Raw genomic sequence first — 20,258 nt, 5'->3', positions numbered from 1 at the left:
ATATATTGTGTTTATATTGTAAATAGTCTTGTGTGTACAGTTTCTTTAGTGCCTTTCTTTTTTATATATATTTTTCTTATCTATATATATATATACAGTACAGGCCAAAAGTTTGGACACACCTTCTCATTCAATGCGTTTTCTTTATTTTCATGACTATTTACATTGTAGATTCTCACTGAAGGCATCAAAACTATGAATGAACACATGTGGAGTTATGTACTTAACAAAAAAGGTGAAATAACTGAAAACATGTTTTATATTCTAGTTTCTTCAAAATAGCCACCCTTTGCTCTGATTACTGCTTTGCACACTCTTGGCATTCTCTCCATGAGCTTCAAGAGGTAGTCACCTGAAATGGTTTCCACTTCACAGGTGTGCCTTATCAGGGTTAATTAGTGGAATTTCTTGCTTTATCAATGGGGTTGGGACCATCAGTTGTGTTGTGCAGAAGTCAGGTTAATACACAGCCGACAGCCCTATTGGACAACTGTTAAAATTCATATTATGGCAAAAACCAATCAGCTAACTAAAGAAAAACGAGTGGCCATCATTACTTTAAGAAATGAAGGTCAGTCAGTCCAGAAAACTGCAAAAACTTTAAATGTGTCCCCAAGTGGAGTCGCAAAAACCATCAAGCGCTACAACGAAACTGGCACACATGAGGACCGACCCAGGAAAGGAAGACCAAGAGTCACCTCTGCTTCTGAGGATAAGTTCATCCGAGTCACCAGCCTCAGAAATCGCAAGTTAACAGCAGCTCAGATCAGAGAGCAGATGAATGCCACACAGAGTTCTAGCAGCAGACCCATCTCTAGAACAACTGTTAAGAGGAGACTGCGCGAATCAGGCCTTCATGGTCAAATAGCTGCTAGGAAACCACTGCTAAGGAGAGGCAACAAGCAGAAGAGATTTGTTTGGGCCAAGAAACACAAGGAATGGACATTAGACCAGTGGAAATCTGTGCTTTGGTCTGATGAGTCCAAATTTGAGATCTTTGGTTCCAACTGCCGTGTCTTTGTGAGACGCAGAAAAGGTGAACGGATGGATTCCACATGCCTGGTTCCTACTGTGAAGCATGGAGGAGGAGGTGTGATGGTGTGGGGGTGTTTTGCTGGTGACACTGTTGGGGATTTATTCAAAATTGAAGGCACACTGAACCAGCATGGCTACCACAGCATCCTGCAGTGACATGCCATCCCATCCAGTTTGCGTTTAGTTGGACGATCATTTATTTTTCAACAGGACAATGACCCCAAACACACCTCCAGGCTGTGTAAGGGCTATTTGACCAAGAAGGAGAGTGATGGAGTGCTGAGGCAGATGACCTGGCCTCCACAGTCACCGGACCTGAACCCAATCGAGATGGTTTGGGGTGAGCTGGACCGCAGAGTGAAGGCAAAGGGGCCAACAAGTGCTAAACACCTCTGGGAACTCCTTCAAGACTGTTGGAAAACCATTTCAGGTGACTACCTCTTGAAGCTCATGGAGAGAATGCCAAGAGTGTGCAAAGCAGTAATCAGAGCAAAGGGTGGCTATTTTGAAGAAACTAGAATATAAAACATGTTTTCAGTTATTTCACCTTTTTTGTTAAGTACATAACTCCACATGTGTTCATTCATAGTTTTGATGCCTTCAGTGAGAATCTACAATGTAAATAGTCATGAAAATAAAGAAAACGCATTGAATGAGAAGGTGTGTCCAAACTTTTGGCCTGTACTGTATATATAGATAGATAGATAGATAGATAGATAAGAAAAATATATATAAAAAAGAAAGGCACTAAAGAAACTGTATATATACTGTATATACATAATTTCTATTTTTTAATCTTTTTTTTTCATCTCAGTATACATTGTCAACCTCCATTTTCTGTCTGTGCTTTGAGCTGCTGTGACATGTGAATTTCCCAAGTGTGGGACTAATAAAGTTTATCTTATCTTATCTTTATGGGATATGGTTCTATGCTTCCAATAAGGAAGCTACAGCACAGTGGCAGCCGTGTCCTTAGAGGTTTCAGAGTGACTTAATGCAAAGAAAAACCAAAAACTTAGTGTAGTAATATATTGTGCTTCTTCCCACCTCTGTGTGTGTGTGTGTGTGTGTGTGTGTGTGTGTGTGTGTGTGTGTGTGTGTGTGTGTGTGTGTGTCTCTCAGTGACAGGGTTTCCATACCCCAGCACAGGAGCAGCCGTGGCCTATAGAGGGGCCCATTTGAGGGGGAGGGGTCGCGCCGTCTACAACACATTCCGTGCTGCACCTCCCCCTCCACCCATTCCTGCCTATGGAGCGTGAGTGCCTGCTCACACACACACACACACATGCACACATGCACACACTCACGCACACATCCCACTGATACAAACACACATAATGATATGCACAAATGGAATTCACAGCAATACACGCACACATGCAGTAACATTAGAAAGGCGAGTGGAAAACAAGAAGGCTTCTTTCTAATAGAATGGAAAATTGCTCTTTGATTATAGAATGGCCGAATTTGTCTCTCTTTTTTCTAATGTGTCATTCTTTATTTGGCTGTGAATGTTCTTCTGTGACCTGCTTGGCACACTCCAATAAGCCCGCTCCAGAGAGAGCAAGAGACCTAGAGAAGGTGAAGGGTGAGAGATGGAGAGATAGAGAGAGAGAGAGAGAGAGAGAGAGAGGGAGAGATAGAGAGAGAAAGAGAAAGAGAATAGAACTCTGAGAGAGCGTGTTAGGGCTGAAAGAAAAAAAAAGAAATGCAGATGGAGACAGAGCGAATAAAGGCAGGATGTTGAGAGAAGAATAATGGATGAATGGTGCAGTTCGACCATATGGAACTACTGAATTAGTCATTTACTGTGGTGGTACGACAATGAATATTTATTTTTTAACTTTAACTACTCAAAATGTTTTATTTTTTAAAGCAAATAATGAATGCTTCAAAAATAAAAGGTAATGCATATGCTGCTTGATTTAGATGTAGAGTTCAAACCTAGTGAAATGTGGCACTTGTGGTAAAATATCTGCTTATAGCTAACTATGAGTTCCTGCTATGATTGTTAGGGACAATTAAGATATTCTCAACTGAAACACCATGTTACTTTTATTTTACTTCAGTGTTTTAAAAAAAAAAAAAAAAAAGTTTTTTTTGATATCTTCTGTTAACAGTGTGGTCTACCAGGATGGCTTTTATGGAGCAGAAATATATGTAAGTCCCATTTATTTATATGCATTTTTATTTCGTCTGCATGAATTTTTTCACTATCACCAATGAAGATGATGATTTTGTACTGATCTATCTATCTGCAACTAAGAAGGCATTTACCAATTGCAGTGACCGATGTTTTTCTGTTGTACTACATCAGTTTTGCGCACAACAAAGATCTTCCCCTGGACCCCTTCAGGATGAAAGGACACAGTAAACTCCAACACGTTCTCATCCAAAGTCATCACATATTGCCGCTTGGTCAGTGGACTTCACTGACGAAGCAGTTGCTACATGTTATATGCTAGGTATCCTCCTGCATCTGGTGTTCCAGGATGCCGCAACGTTAACAAAAGCATGTGTTTCATACATACAAAAACATCTACATTTATACAGGAAGTGGACACTCGGCTTCCAGCTGAAAGTCCAGGGTTTGCTGGACCCTTCCACCACTCCTTCCACTTGCTCTGTAGGAACTTACCAGCTCCTTATATTATGTCGTCACTGGCAGCGTTTTGATCTGTCACAGCATTGTGACAGGTTGCATTCATCCACGTTATGGACTGATGCCGTACAACCACGTATTATACTGCCGTGTCAACTTCAGCCTGTTGACATGCATTGTCTGTTTTCAAAATACACTTCTGCTTTCACAGGAAATGTACAGCTTGCATATAGTCTCTGTCAAAATAAATGCACTACCTCAGTACAACACTGTGAATTGATATTTTTTCCTTCAACAACACACGCACATGGTTGGGTTTAGGCAACAGAAGCACATGATTGTGTTTAGGAAAAAAAGGGCTTGGCTTTACAGTCTTACAGGAAGTGAACAGCAAGATTCCAGGTGAAAGTCAGTGGTTGTTGGACCCATCCACGATGACTCCCACCCGCCCTACTCAGACTTCCGCTACCTTAACTTTCATTGTTGTCTGGCTGCGATTCCCCATGACACCACTGGGCGCCATTAAACAATAACGGTGACCAGTCGCGTATCATGCTAACGTGAAAGGACGGCTTTTTTTCGTCAGTGTCTGACTCTAGGACTCATTGCCCAAGTGCGGGTTTTTAATGACTTCAGAGTGAGACCAGGTTGCTGCAACGGGTGCCATCAGGCCAACCGTTGGTGTATCGTAACACGAAAGATTCTGTCCAGCCGCTTTAACCACTGATACCGCCTGACGGTGTATCTTACCGCCATTAAGGGTGGCCTTTGGTGTATGACACAGAATTCACTGAGAAAGCAGCAGTATTTGATGACTTTGGAATGAGAACATTCTGTTACCTCACCAGTAACACATCAGAAGACGCACCCTATTGTTTCCCTGATAATGCTTTATTGTGACGAACAAATCCAAGTTGAAATCAGTCAGAGGAGAGCTAGTTAATGTTAGCTTGTAGCTGTTATCTGTCAGCAGCCGGTGGCTGGAACTAACTGCTGACAGAGATTACACTGAGTTACATTATAATGCGTACAAACTGCATTTGGTAAAAATGAGAATTGGGCAAAGGTAAATTAAAACATTATAATGATGAGTTCAAATTTAACCTTGTAAAATGGAGTTTTTGGGGAGACACTTCAATAACTAGAGTGCCCCAGGAATGAGTCCTCAAAGCGGAAAACAAGATAGTATTGTGGCACTCTTGGTTCCCCTGTCTCAAAGTCAATGTTTTTCTTTTTTTTTTTTTTTTTTTTTTTTTTTTTTTATGGGTTTTTGGTTAGATGCCTGGAATAAGGTCTGTGGTTAACACAAGCTAAAGAGACTATCATGTTTTGTTCTACGACATAAAATAATACCCTACTGTGAGTTTTGAAGCTTTTGTGTGTCCTAAAAAAGGCAGTTGCTAACAAGTGGCTAAATGAGACTACAGAACATCATCACGCTGAACGCGGCTTTACAGCCTCATTGTGGCAACATTAAGATGTGTGACAGTGGTGTAGTTCGTTTATAGCCTAACACTGGCTTTTTACTTCTGGCAGTTGCATCTAGGCTTCAAAAATCATAAAAGAGATGTTCATTTGTGAAGATTATCTTGCTGAACAAAACATGTAAGTATCATAAACGTTTGTTTGTCACCAAGCTTATTTACTGCAACTATCCAAATTCCAATTGCAAAAATCCCATAGGCTTTTTGACAAGGGAACCAGGGGATGCCAACTTCCATGGCAGCCTACAGAAAAATGTCATCCCTGGAGCACTCTAAACAGTTGTGTGGAGGAGCAATTTGTTGATTTTGTCACAGCAATACAAAATAGATACAAGAAAGGGTTAGTAAAAAGGCTTTTAAAGCTGGTTTTTTTTGCCATGTGAAAGGAGGTTATTTTAAAGGTTGTTTTATAAAAATATGTATGATTGAATTTCTACTCCTTTGAAGGTAGTGTATTGAAGGACTGAACAGTTAAGTTATTTTTTACAGTGTAGATTTGTTTCTCTGGTGCAAAAGGGGGACTAACTAACAATAAAAACAAGATAAACAACACCAAAAAAAAAAAAAAAAAAAAGAAGGGTATCAGCTATCGGACAAATTGTTATTTAAAACATTGGTATCAGCCCAGAATTTCACAGTCGGTGCATCCCTAGTACTGAGTGACTTGAGCATTTGATCCAAATTAGTTTGCATCTTTATTTTTGTGGATATTAAACTCCTACAGTTGAATTCCTCTGTCTCCCCTCAGGGAGGGTATGCTGCGTACAGATATGCCCAGCCAGCTGGGACTGCTGCAGCTGCATACAGTGACAGGTACGTTGGCTCATCACTTAGAGGTACTCTGTTTGCATTGGTTACACTGTAAATAACCATGATTACATTTAAAGTCAGCACTTCTCAAAGACTTTGTGTTTTCCAGTTTTAAAAAACAGAAATTTGCACGCATGTTTTGATGGACGGTAGCTTGGTTTAAAAAAAGAAATTTTTTTAATGAAAACAGGTAGCACAGGCACAGCAGGGGCAACAGGACCAGCTTATCTGTTTGAGCTAACTGGGCTCACTGAGCCTAACATTGGTGATCCTGCATAACTGCTGTCATGAAGCTGGTTATCAAGTGGCACTGTTTATTCTGGGCTTCTCAGTGAGTATGAGCCAAGTTATTAATTACAAACATCATCAGAACCACCAGCAACATAGAGAATATGATATGATACGAAAGAGCAATACTTGCATGGAGATTTGGTTATTGCTGCAGCAAAAAGTGAGGTGGAATATATACAATAACTGCATTACTACAATAGAATAAGAAGATGTAGAAACAGCAGGGATAATTTCCAAATATTGACAGAAAGGCTATAAATAAGTGTAATAAGTGTCTCAATAAATATGGTCAGCACTTTCAACATGTTCACCAGTCTGGAATGGAGAATGTGGTGAATTCATGTATCTTCCACAGTGACATTTTCATGCAGACAGAAAAACCCCCATTGCCAGAAAAAAATGGTGCCACTACAATTTTGCAAACCATGCATACATTAAATTTGCAAAGCATCAGCAGATACATTGAAACTTTACATTTCAGTAACACTGTGTGGTTGTGGTTAGGTACAAAAAACACTTGTCTACCCTGTTTCAGGGGAAAATCCCCACTGGTAATTCAGGGATGTCTTGGTTAAACACTACCTGTATTCATGGCACAAAAAATCAAACCAAGATTGGTGCCTAAAAAGCTGCTGGAAACAGCAATGACTTGGTAATAAACAGCTGGGTTTCTTTGTTGGTCCAGAACAGTGGTCTGCAGCTTGGCAGGTGTCTCACCTACGTGTAACACCATCCACCATCCCCTCCACCTCCACATGACAAAGTCAGGTCATACACTACATCTCCTTAAAAACGATGATATGATACTTGTACAAATATAATGTATTCTTGGTTTGAAGAAATGTTCAATGGCTATGGCTAAAAGGGCTAAAATGTGTTGTATTTGTGACTTACTAAGGTTATTAACAGTGTGCTGAATTAATATGTAACTATCACCACCATGTTTTAGTCTGTAAGTTCACTGATAGGAGTCCTGTTTTAACCCTACCTTGGACATACAGTTATTTAAAAAACATTTCTGCAAAGAAAGTGCAAAGGTGATAAACCGAGCTAAAAATGTCTCCATAGCTCTGTTAGTTGTCACTTTATTGCAAACTCAGTACTTTTGTCCATGTTGGGATCCTGCAAGGATGATGACTGAATTTTTCTAGTGATGTGACTGATTCATAGTAATGTTGTTGACAAGTTTTGATCTGATTCTGTGAAGTTGAGTTAGCTTTCTGATACTGGAAAACCTAAAGGGGAACTACACCCATTTTCTGTTCCATAGACACTGAATTGGGAAAGATGTAGATGACACTTAGAGCACCCAGGGAAATATTCTGAGTTTATGGGTACATTCAACACATTCTCATTGCAACCTTGTCACATATTGACATTTAGACATAGACTTTGCACATCAACATATGACGTGCCAGGTACCCAGGATGCCTTGGTTGTTGACATGTAACATGCATTGTCTGTTGTCTGTTTTTATAGTACACTTCAGTTTTTACAGGAAAAAAATGTTTGCATACAGTCTCTTTTAAAATAAACGCACTACGTTGATACAACGCTGCAAATTGAAATTTTTTTACATCAAACGACAAACGCATGTGGGCAGATTTAGGCAACAAAAATTGTTGGGTTTCGGAAAAACAAACAAAAAACAAAACCAAGGTTTAGCTACAATCAAACAGGAAGTGAACATACACCTCCCGGGTGAAAGTCAGTGGTTGTTGGACCCATCCACCACCTCTCTCACCCGTCCTACTTGGATTTTTTTGCCCCCTTAACCTACGTTGTTGTCCCGCCACATTTCCCCTGACACTGCAAAGCATCATTACACAATAACGGTGACCACAGCGTGCAAGATTAACTGGTGGCTGAAATAACTGGTGATAGACACAGATGTGTGGTAGGCATCACCTTTGAGAACCTATTGTCAACTAACCAGGAAATAAACATTTTGATGGCTTTTCATCTCTATTACATTCATATAACGCTGTGGTTTGACACATTGTGATAGGAACAGTTTGCTGGACAAAAATTTTATTAAAGAATCAAAGTTTCCACTGATGCCCTCCAAAGTAATGTTGAGCCATGAAGATATCAAGCCAAGATGAGAGCAAGGAGAGCACAATTCCCTGTGACATTTAGCACTTCATAGTAATAAAATCTGAATGCATCCAAAATGTGAGTTGCCTATATATTGTAGTCATACAGTATAATTCTATACAACACTGACTTTATTCCATGCCTCTGATAATTCTCATTTCCTACACCTGTGCGTTCCTTTGCATCCAAATCACTTTAAAGCAGCTGTGCGGAACTTTACGTTTTCGTTGATTATAGTGCCCCCTTTGGTCGAAGCGGTATGACACCCACAGCCTGGTGTCGTAAAATTCCGAATGCAGCCGGCATTCGGCTTCATTCGTAAAATCTCGACTGCAACCAGCAATTACCGCATGCATTTGTTTTGGAGAGCAAGAGGAAAATCATAAATGTTCTGGTGTAGCTCTGAATTTCTTATAAACTGAGGACAACTGCCTGCTGTATATTTGTGTTCATGGTCACAGTCACAGATAATTTTGTGGCGTTTGTTGTAACATTACTAGACAAAAGCGGTTCACATCAGCTAACGTTACATTTAGCTTGCTTATAACTTCCATGTTGTCATATACTGAAGTGAAACAACGTCTAACAAGTTGCGGTATATTCTCTAAATAAAAACAAAAATTACATACCTGTCGATTAGGAAAAGGGCCAACTCGGGATCACTTTTAAAACCTTTCAAATCTCTCAGCTCTCTCCACTTGGAGAATGCCCACCCAAGGTTTACACGCGTTTGGGCTTGAGCCCTATCAATGTCCCGTTTAGCCTTCTTCTGTTCTTTTTCTTTTAGATGGTGCTCCTTCTTTATCCGCCATGAAATTGCAAGTACAACCAAGTCCTTATAGATACATCTGGTAAAACTGTTATGTGTTCAGCAATGCCCGTTGCGTACCGCTTACTTGAAGAACACAATCTGTAAACACAGCTCTTCTTCTCTCAATTTATTGGCGGATCGCAAACAACTTCCAGGTGCATACCGCCACCTACTGTACAAGAGTGTGCAACATCATGTCATTTAGCCTGTTTCTTAAATCCTACTTGTAAACACGGCTCCTTGTTCTTCTGTGGTTTAATGGCTGCGGGCTGCTGCGGGCATGCAGACTTACTTCCGCCTCCGGGTGCCGTATTCTGGTTTCCGACCCGACCGAGGCTACGCTAAATAGCCATATAGAGAAAGGCTTTTTTGTTGCTGTTGGGTTCAAATAAATATGCGGATCTTTGAGGGGGGTTGATACAAACTAGAGACAGTTTTATAAATGGTAAAAAGTTGCGCACAGCTGCTTTAAAATGAGAGTTCACAGTCAGGTCAAAATTGTATGAATGAGTACAAATGAATTGTGTAGAATATCGTTGGGTTGAGAGAAATTAAAGTCTGTAGCCTTTGATGTAAAACATGATCGATGATATCGTCACAAGGTAATCTGGGCGGATCACATTACCACAGTGAGCTCCACAATACATGCAACACTTTTTACTGCATGTGAAACTTAAACAGTTCTCAGATCCACTTGATATTGGATTAATAATAATATATGATAGAGAATGATGACAGGAACATTTTGTAAATTACTTACTGACATTTACAATGTTGTGAACAGTAGGGGTGTAACGGTACACAAAAATCACGGTTCGGTACGTACCTCGGTACACAAGTCACGGTTTGTTTGTTTTTTCGGTACAGTAATGAAAAAAATAGACAACTATCAAATATCTTTTACTTATTGGTAACCTTATTAAAACATACCACCACAGCAGTTAACTCTTTTTACACAATTTTTGAATGAAACAAATATATAAAATCCTGCTTTTTCACATTGTTTGAATGAAAATAGAAATATAAAAGTGAAAAATAAAATCCTGCTGTTTTTTAACACATTTTTTGAATGAAAAATATAAATATAAATTTCTGCTTAAACAGTTTTACTCAGTTAAAATAAAAAGTATAGTGCAGCTGGTCAGCTTTAAAGCCTGCTCAGATTCAGTTTAACTAGGAACTTACTTAGCTTTCCCACTTTGTTAAAGTGCAGTAAAAAAAAACATGCTTATATCTAAAGTGCAGCTTAAACAGTTTTACTCAACTCCAGTGGTGTTGGTTATTTCTTTAGCGCGATGGTCAGGGAAACGCTCTTTCTTTTTAAACGACGACGATATCGTAGTTTGCACCAGATTGCTTTTTCTAGTCATGCCGGTTAACGTTCAAACTCGGGTGGTGTCGCTTTAGATGGGAACTGCCCATTGGTTCGACTGCCTATTGGTTCGACACCCCATTGCTCCGACCATATTACACTCATTGTTCCGAAGTCCGTACCGAAATCATCATGATGCCCTGTGGTAAGGTCTGGTTAGGTTTAGGCACAAAAACCACTTGGTTAGGGTCAGGAAAAGATCATGGTGTGGGTTAAAATGAAAAAGAAAGTGACAAACACATAAGCCGTGAGCCTGCTCCGCCTCAAGCCGGTCGCGGCACACCATACGCCCGCCGCGAGCCGTTCAGCACCTCGGACAGTCGGACTAATGGGATGTCGAACCAATGGGCTGTCGAACCAATGACATGGACCCCTTTAGATGCGTTAGCATGTTAGATGTGTTTCGAAGTACATACCCGACCGCTGTTCTGCAGTGTCGGCACACTGCTTTTGTTTTGTCAGCTTGTTTATTTCCATCTTCAGATTTTACCCTGAAACCAAAGTGTTCCCAAACGGAGGACTTAAGGTTTGCGGGTGGGTCTTCAGGTTCGTCAGGCTCACTTGCCATGTTGTCAAAATGCGAGAATGCGCTGTACAAAGTGAAGGCGGAGATTTACGGTCAGACTCGGTCCGTCACTCAATTATGTCCGTCGAGGAATTAGATATTTTAAATGATTCGGCTTGCAAAAACGGAATTAAAATAAAACAAAATAAAATAATATCCTGCGCCCAATAATTCGGTACAGGGTCGTGCCGAACTGAAAGTGGCGTACCGAACAGTTTGTTCACTAGGGCCGTAATGGTACATGTATTTGCGTCAGTCATTAAAGGGACACCTACTTGCCCAGTCCATTTTCATCGCAATTCAATATGTATTAAATCCCACTATGATTTAAATTAACTGGTTGATAGATGTTTGCTTGAGGCTGTGGTTGTGATGCAGATCTCAGGATGCTTACAGAGATGATTATAATCAAATCAAATCAAATCAACTTTATTTATATGGCATTTTTCATACGACAGTAACACAAAGTGCCTCACAGAGGTTATAAACAACAAAGAACCAAAACAGAAAACAAAAAAGAAAAGAGAAAACCCAACCCTCCCACCCCACATAGAGATACGTAAGTATACACATATGCACGCACATGCACACACAAACACACACACACACACACACACTAGCTATCACTAAAGAGACATGGCTGAGCACCGAGACCCGAGGCAAGGAAAAAGCCACCTCTGGGGGCCATCCACACTGAGAGGGCCCACGGACCACGGCCACAGGGAGCGTCGCCGTGGAGACCACCCCAACCCGGGAAGACAGGAGGCTCCACACCGAGGTGCAGTGCCCTTCAGCCACCCAGGTCAGAGCTGTCCATGGGACGGCACCCCCATTGGTAGACCAGGAACAACTCTCAGTGTGGTAGGCCCCCATGAGGAAACACTGGAGCTAAAAACGGACTAAAACAGTAGGATAGGAAAAAAAGTATAAAATGAACCAAATAAACAAAAAGATATAGGTTAAATGAGATAAGAACGTAAAAAGAGGAAGGGTAAGAGCATTTTTTAAAAAACAAAAACAAAAAACAAATAGATAAATCGGTTAAAAGCCTGATAAAAGGAATTTAAAATAGATAAAGAGATCAGTTAAAAGCCTGATTAAAAAGATGAGTCTTGAGCCTCTTTTTAAAAACATCAACAGTTTCTGCAGCCCTGAGGTTCTCCGGCAGGCTGTTCCACAATCGGGGGCCATAATAACTAAATGCCGCCTCCCCGTGTGTTTTAGCCGAGCACCAAGACCCGAGGCAAGGAAAAAGCCACCTCTGGGGGAACAGGAACAACTCTCAGTGTGGTAGGCCCCCATGAGGAAACACTGGAGCTTAAAACTGAGGGACTAAGGCCCCGCTTTTACGACAACGATTTCAACTGAAAACGGTAAACTTAAGTTGCGTTTTGGCCGATCCTTTACATGACAGCGGCGTTTTGGGTGCCTGAAAACGCAACGTTTTGAAAATGGGTTCCAGAGTGCAACTTTTTGGAAACGGCAATGTCTCCGTTGTCATGTAAACTTGCAATATGCAGTTCCTCTGAAAACGGAGACTTTTCACACATGCGCATTATGGTCCCAGTCACTCGGCATGCTGACCGTCACAACAACAATGCCGAGCTCTGTTTATGCTGCTCACCCTGTTGATTTGAAGTGAAGTTTAGATCTGTTACTGCAGCAACTCCACCTCGTCGTCCATCCAGACAACGTTATCTGTATATGCTTTCGCCATTGTGTCTTCTTTGTTTTGGTTTGTAATCACCGCGTCATGCCATGGTGTTGCTTTGCAAATTTACACTGCCACCCATTGGCCTGGCGTGTATACTACAGCGTTTCCAGTAGATTTTGCGGCTCCATGTGAACGGGGATCGTTTCAGTAACGTCGTCATATAAACACAGAAGTTTTTTGAAACGCAAAGGACAGACTTTTCCATTTTTAGAGAAACCGTTGTCATCTAAACAGGGCCTAAAACAGTAGGATAGGATAAAAGGTATAAAATGAACCAAATAAACTAAAAGCTATTTAGCTCATAAAATTAAGTTAATAGCTAGGTAAGAATGATCTAAAACAGAGACATGAAATGCAACAAAACTAAAACCTATAACTAAAATAACAAAAGACAAAGATTAAATGAGAATAACGTAAAAAGAGGAAGGGTTTTTTTAAAAAAAAAAATCAAATAGATAAATCGGTTAAAAGCCTGATAAAAGGAATTTAAAATAGATAAATAAAGAGATCAGTTAAAAGCCTGATTAAAAAGATGAGTCTTGAGCATCTGTTTAAAAACATCAACAGTCTCTGCAGCCCTGAGGTTCTCCGGCAGGCTGTTCCACAATCGGAACAGAGCCTCCCCCTCCCCAAGACCGTTAAGACATTTAAAAACTAATAAAAGAACCTTAAAATCGATCCGGAAGCGCACGGGGAGCCAATGCAGCGATTTTAAAACTGGTGTAATGTCCTCCCGCCCTCTGGTCCTCGTCAGCACTCGTGCAGCTGAATTCTGTAATAAATGTAGATTTGAGATACTCCTTTTGGGAAGACCAGAGAGCAGGGCATTACAATAATCTAACATACAAGAGATAAAAGCATTCATCAGCACCTCCATGCTGGCCTGAGGGAGAAATGGGCGGACTCTGGCTATATTCTTAAGGTGGTAGAAACCTACCTTTGTTATGTTTTTAATATGTGGAATAAAACAGAGCTCAGAGTCAAAAATCACACCCAGATTTTTTACAGATTATGTTGGTTTAAAATCCTGTAGTTTTGGTAAAAGTTTCTCTCTCTGGCCTTCAGGACCAATGACTAAAACCTCTGTTTTGTCCTGGTTGAGCAGCAGGAAATTCGCCGCCATCCATGACTTTATGTCTAAAATGCAGTTAAAAAGGGCATCAATTGGCCCTGCGTCATCAGGAGGCACGGCATCAGCTTTCATAGTTATGCTGATGATACGCAACTGTACATCGCCGTGTCTTCTGATGACGTCCCCCACGGGAAGCATGTAGAGATTAAAAAGAGTTGGACCTAAAATTGACCCCTGTGGGACCCCACACTTTATCTCATGGATTCCTGAGGAACATGTACCCATACTTACAAAGAAGTGTCGATTAGTAAGGTAAGAGACGAACCAGTTAAAAACAGTACCAGAGAGGCCAACCAGGTGTCTCAGTCTATTTGATAAAATGCGGTGGTCTACTGTATCGAAGGCGGCAGTTAGATCCAGTAAAACCAAGACTGTGAGTTTATGGTTATCTAAATTGCACCTGATGTCATTTAAAATCTTTAAAAGGGCTGCCTCAGTACTGTAGTTCATCCTAAAACCAGACTGATTCTTTTCTAAAGTGTTATTTATATCTAAAAAAAAAAAAATTTACTTGGGTAAAAACCAGTTTTTCTAAAATTTTGCTTAAAAATGGTAAGTTGGATACAGGCCGATAATTATTAAAAATGGGGTTGGGGTTTAAATTGCTCTTCTTCAGAAGGGGCTTCACCACCACCGTTTTCAAGAAGGTCTGGAAGACACCTGTCTGAAGAAGTATGTGTCGATTACTATTCAAAATGCTGCGAAAGTCAGCAAATCCTTTAGGCTACATAATGTTCTATGGTCAGTTGTTGTATAGTTGATCTAGAGAACTTTATACATATGCTAACATAACATACAGCTATGAGCAAAACACACAGTCTGAGTTGTTGATGATGGTCGAGGGTCGAATGGATGAGGGTTGAAGGGATGAGGGTCGAATGGATGAGGGATGAAGGGTTGAGGGTCAAAAGGATGAGGGATGAGGGTTGAGGGTCGAATGGATGAGGGCATGAGGGATGAGGGTCGAATGGATGAGGGATGAAGGGATGAGGGTCAAATGGATGAGGGATGAAGGGATGAGGGGATGAAGGTCAAGGGCCAGATAGATGAAAGGTTAGGGATGACAGGGTAAAGATCAAGGGATAGCAGGCGAGCACGATGGTCAATGTGTTGGGTCAAAGGCAGGAATGCACGAGGGATCCCGGGAATGAGGCTGAATGGGGGAGTTTCCTCTTCGTCAGCTCAGCTTCGGATAGAGCCCCCAAAAAAGCTTCACGAGTGCATGGGAGTTTCGGATGTTGTTTGGTTCGTTGCGCATATGTGTGGTGATCACTAAAGAAGACAGTGCCCTGGAATTTTAATGTGGTCAAGAATTTTCCGCCTAGAAACGATTAAAGTGGCTCCGTGCGAAGAGACAACACATGTTAAACAAACAAAAGAAGGTCAGAGGCTGGTGCCAATTGTCAGAATTTCTAGAATTAATAACGGGAGAGCAAGAGTCGGCGAATGTGCATATGGGACGCTCAGATTGATGAATTGGTGCTGGCCAGTGTGAGTGCCTCCACGTTGTTAAGCAAATGCAATTGTGCCCCCAAAAGGATGGCTGCTATCGAGACTGGGTACGTTTCGTGGGTTGTGGATGAAGGGGTGGGGGCGGCTGGGTTTGTGTACGGTTGGATGACTCCTGGCTTACCCCCAGATTCCACCAGATGCGTGTGAGTTGCGTCTGTGCTCCGGAACAGCAGCGGAGCCAATACGTTTCAATTCTAGTCAATATGTGTGCTTCCACCAGCTGCGGCTGTGCTGCGTTCCGGCTCCGTCACAGCTGCAGCGCTCCGGAGCCCTCCCCTACAGATACTCAGGACTTCTATTTTTGCCGGACACTGGAGCACAACACAGCAATTCAGCACAGAGCAGATCGTGCGGGGCAGGAAGTCGTGCACAGAAACAAAATAAAACATCCAGTTAATTTTCAAAATAAAATACACAGTGTTCATGGCAGATCATATTTCCTTGCACTACACCTTGAAAACGTCATAAAGGACGGAGGCTGAAGTCAACAGGTCAGAGGTTTTCAGACATCATTTCACCCCGTTGACACCATGGACGAGGAGATGTTAATCATGGAGGTGCACCGAGATGTCTTCCTACTACTCCTCTGGTTTTGTGGTTCTGTTTATAGAAACTACATCTTGTTATATCGCGCGATTATGCATGAATTTGCGAGATCTCGTGGGTCCCTGTGACTCCTGCTGTCCGGCGGAGCTGCACCACTCCGCACAGCAAACGCAGCTGGTGGTGTTGACAGACGGCAGAGCACACAGCGGACAACCAGCACAGTGTAATGATCACAACTTGGTAGGCAGGGATGCTTGGATTAAGATGGGGTCGAGGGGAGTGGATGACGACGATGCTGAGGGAGAGAGGGGATTGAAGGTGGGTTAAGAAAACTGAAACAAGGGCCTACTTAAATACAATCTTATTAAATATTTTTATGATAAAAAGCAATGAAAATTTTGATTACGAGAAAGAGAAGGAAAACGAGGTATTAAGCCAACTAGTAAACTGGTTTACTAGCTAGGACTGTACCATGACCAAGCAATTTGTAAAGCTTTAATAAAATGGGGGAAAGACAATGAAAGAAATGTTGAGGAAGGATAAACGAACAAGAGAAGTGGGTAAACATGTGGTAGGAAGTTGTCCATTAATGCTTGTCTGGGACAGATATATGAAGGTCAGGGAGGAGGAAATGGTTATGATGGTTGCAAACGTGGGAGCGAATCTGATGGCCAGCGTAGGAGGCGGAGCTGATTTACTTTTCAGGAGTGGGAATGAGAGAGAGAGTCTGAAGTATGAAGTTGCATTAGAAAAACTGTAAAGAAGTGGAGGGTCAAAGATGCATTGGGGCGATTTGGAGCACTGCAGGAAGTGACCAGCCATGGATGCTGCGCGTATGATGGATTATGATGATGGTGGTTGGTTAAGGTGACAATGTATGTAATGGTTCGCAACTGCCAGTGGCGAGATTAATGGAAAGCTGGTTTCGAATAGGTAGTTGTGGGTAGAGAATGGATTTTTCTTCTTCATCATCATCATCATCATCATCATCATTTTATGGGTACAATGCATGGTAAAACTGCGAAAGAACATGATGTTTAGAGAGGAAAAGGGGAGCTGACGCTGGCTGTGCTGTGAAGGTGTGCTTTGGACAAGATTGTAACGGATAGCTTTCTGTGAAGCTGATGGAAGGTTTTCCAGTTGTGTAACTGATAAGATGGCTGTGACGATGTGATTTAGCCTTCGAATGCAGAGATGACAAGAATGATAAAATGACCTGAGAAAGGACAAACACATAGGGTGATTGTTTGTTAGTTTGTTTTATTGTGTGGTTTCGTCTTGTACTAATTAAATGAGCAATGGCTACTTGAGAGATTTCCCTTAATCTTGCTATATACTTATACAAATAGTTACTTTCATAACTGTAAAGTTTAAAGATATAGGGCTCTAGTTTCGCAGACTGGGCGCGGCGGAGGCGCAGCGCACCTGCGCTTCGCCAACTGGGTGTGGTCAGGCGGCTTTTGTAAGTTTGGCACACCATGCACGCTGGCACAGCTACTCCTCTATCCCACCTCCGTCCCTCCTACCGGCGCGAGTTGGAAAGATGGAGGAGAGAAGGCGTGGAGTGGGTTTTACACACATCACACCAATCAAATGAGCCCCTCTCCTTGCCCTTAAATGCGCCGCGCGAAGGCGTAATGAGAGTTTACTCAGTTCGCCATGGCAGAAGAGAGCAGCAGCGTCAGACAAACTTCTCCCAGGAGGAAACTGATGTTTTGGTCCGGGAGGTCCAAGCTCGCAGTGTCCGAATATACGGAACTGGGAGCAGACCTCCACGGGCTGATGATGCAAAGGTAGCCTGGGAGGAGGTCACCACAATTGTAAATCAGTGTTATGTTTTTCTCGTGCGCGCGCGCTCTCTCTTTCTCTCTCACAGTCTCACTCTGTTTCTTTTCTTTTAACTTTTCTAAGATGACAGATGCTGAATATATACTCTCTATCTGATGCTGTGGCTGTTTGTGTTTGGCTGAGAGAGATGTGAACTCATTAGTTTGCAACTGTGTTAATCAAATCAGGTTGGGTTTCCATTACGCGTACCAAACGTGCCAAACGGTGCCAATCCCCTTTGATCTGACATCAGATGTGCTGATTGCAGATAGTTGCATTGAATAGTGTTTTTTGGGGTATTTATTGCATCGTTAATGTGCCTGATATTCTGGAAACCTGCCTGTGAGGTTTTGGTGACGTGTGCGCACTGTCCGCCGGTCAGCCAAACTTACACCGGCTGCGCTCCCCCTGCGCTGACAGTAGACGTGGTTTCAGCTGGCTAGCTTTTAGTGCACCTTCGGCGAAGCCTTTTGGCACGAAACTGTCACTGCGCAAACTGGATCTGTTGACACCTCCCCCTGCTGCGCCGCCACACCCATCTCAGCACACCTCGGTCTGCCAAACTACTAAACTGAGTGCGCCTTGGGTTGCGCTGCTCGAAACTAGCTCTGCGTGGGGTTCGCCACCCTGCACCACCCTGCTCTGCGCCCGGAAACTAGAGCCCATATAGTTAAACACAGTGGTCTGACCTATCTGACATTTCTGCTGTGCTTAGTTTATGTACTGTGTTGCTTTGCTAGCATGTACCAGCACAGAAGCTAAACAATGTACTGCTTAGGATGGGGCTGCAGCAAAACGTATTTTAGCCACCTAAAAAAATCAATGTCAGTGTAATTGCACACCGTATTTGAATATTTGCTTTGTTTTGACTTGTACAATAAGCAGCCACAGTAGACCAGCTTTTAAACAGCTAAATTCGAACTAAGGCAGCACTGTTTTTTTATGATGCAACGCAAGCATTTTCCACCCAGAAGTTGTTGAAAATAAACATTTTCATCTTACTATCTTACTATATAATGACAAAAACTCTGTCTGTGGGTGTGTCTGTGTGTCTGTTCCACAGTTTTCTCCTCACTGACTTGGTCAATCCATGTGAAATTTGGCACAGTGGTAGAGGTCACGGAAGGATGCGAATGAATCAATATTACATCAATTGGCCAAAGGGGGCGCTATAGCAACAGATTGAAATTGCAAACTTTGAATGGGAATATCTCATGCCCCGTATGTCGTAGCGACATGAAACTTTGCACAGAGATGCCTCTCCTCATGAGGAACAAAGTTGCCTCAAGAACCCATAACTTCCAGTTATATAGATTTTCCGCCATGTTGAAATTTTTTGAAAAGCACTTCAAATCGATGTCTTCCTAGGAAGTTTGACCAATCTGCATGAAACTCGGTGAACATAATCTAGGGACCAATATCTAAAGTTCCGCCTTGGCAAAAGTTGGAAAACTTACTAAAACTGAGCTTCTATAAGGCAATGAATATTGCGGAGGGCGTGGCTCATCACATAAAGGTGTATAACATCTCAAGGGTTTCACCGATCACCACACAACTTTGTAGGCATATGACCACACATAATCTGAGGCGACCCCTCCATTATTGACCCGATCAAACAAAATGGGGACGCTAGAGAGCTAATTTCTTCTCTAGGTCTAACCACCATATCGATTTTTACTAAACTTGGTAGATATGTAGAACAGCACAAATTTAACTCTAATTGGCAACTGGGTGGTGCTATAACAACAGAAAAATGCTTAAAAATGGCTAAAATGTGACTGATCGCTGTGGCTCCCCATGTTTTTTTTTCTTCTTATTTTTGGTATGACTAAGTCATGGTATGGTATGCTGTACATAATCACGGAAACTGTCAGTGTGTCATTCTGTCAGTCAGTCATTCTGTTTGTCCCACATTTCTCTACTCACTGACGTGGTCAATCTATGTGAAACTGCACTTAGGCATTGAGGATTGGCATAGGTAGAAAGTGACAAAGCTACCAATGGGTATGGACTAGTTTGGTCTATAAAGCTCATTTAGGTAGGGAAAAAAGGACTCACATTCATTGTCTATGGAGCAGCTCCAGACTTTAAAACCTGTGATTTCACAAGTTTGAGACTTCCTTCTCTGGTTTATGGCTTTGAGAGAGAGTAGCTCAAGTTTACAAATGTCGATTGAATTGTGCTAGGCCATGGCAATAACATATTGAAACTCTAAATTCAGGTGGTGTGCCCCTTTATCCCTTTGAAACCTGAATTGATATCAGTTTAATTGTGCTTCATTTAGATGCATTTCACAAGCATTTAAAACCTTTAAAAACCGAGCAAACTGATTTGATTTCTTCCAGAAACGTGGACAAAAGGCAATGAGGAACTTGGCAGGAATTGTCCTGCAATTTGCAAAAATAAATTGTAAATGGTGACAGGAAAAAGAAAAGAGAGAGAAAGAGAAAATTCATCAAT

General features: G+C 41.8%; 1 protein-coding gene across 2 annotated transcripts in view; it reads left to right on the top strand.

The window, feature by feature from the left end:
* LOC125881011 (RNA binding protein fox-1 homolog 3-like) overlaps positions 1-20,258 on the top strand; it is a 1,507,594-nt gene that overhangs the window by 1,427,581 nt on the left and 59,755 nt on the right. For both annotated transcript variants that reach the window (XM_049563926.1, XM_049563925.1), the window contains exons 13-15: positions 2,158-2,290; positions 3,156-3,195; positions 5,870-5,934. In XM_049563926.1, coding sequence (XP_049419883.1) covers positions 2,158-2,290; positions 3,156-3,195; positions 5,870-5,934 — 238 coding nt within the window. The remainder of the gene's footprint in view (positions 1-2,157; positions 2,291-3,155; positions 3,196-5,869; positions 5,935-20,258) is intronic.

The sequence above is a fragment of the Epinephelus fuscoguttatus genome, linkage group LG20 (assembly GCF_011397635.1).
Source record: "Epinephelus fuscoguttatus linkage group LG20, E.fuscoguttatus.final_Chr_v1".
NCBI lineage: Eukaryota > Metazoa > Chordata > Actinopteri > Perciformes > Serranidae > Epinephelus > Epinephelus fuscoguttatus.
Note: the sequence above shows the minus strand (reverse complement) of the source record. Positions and strands in the feature narration are given on the sequence as shown.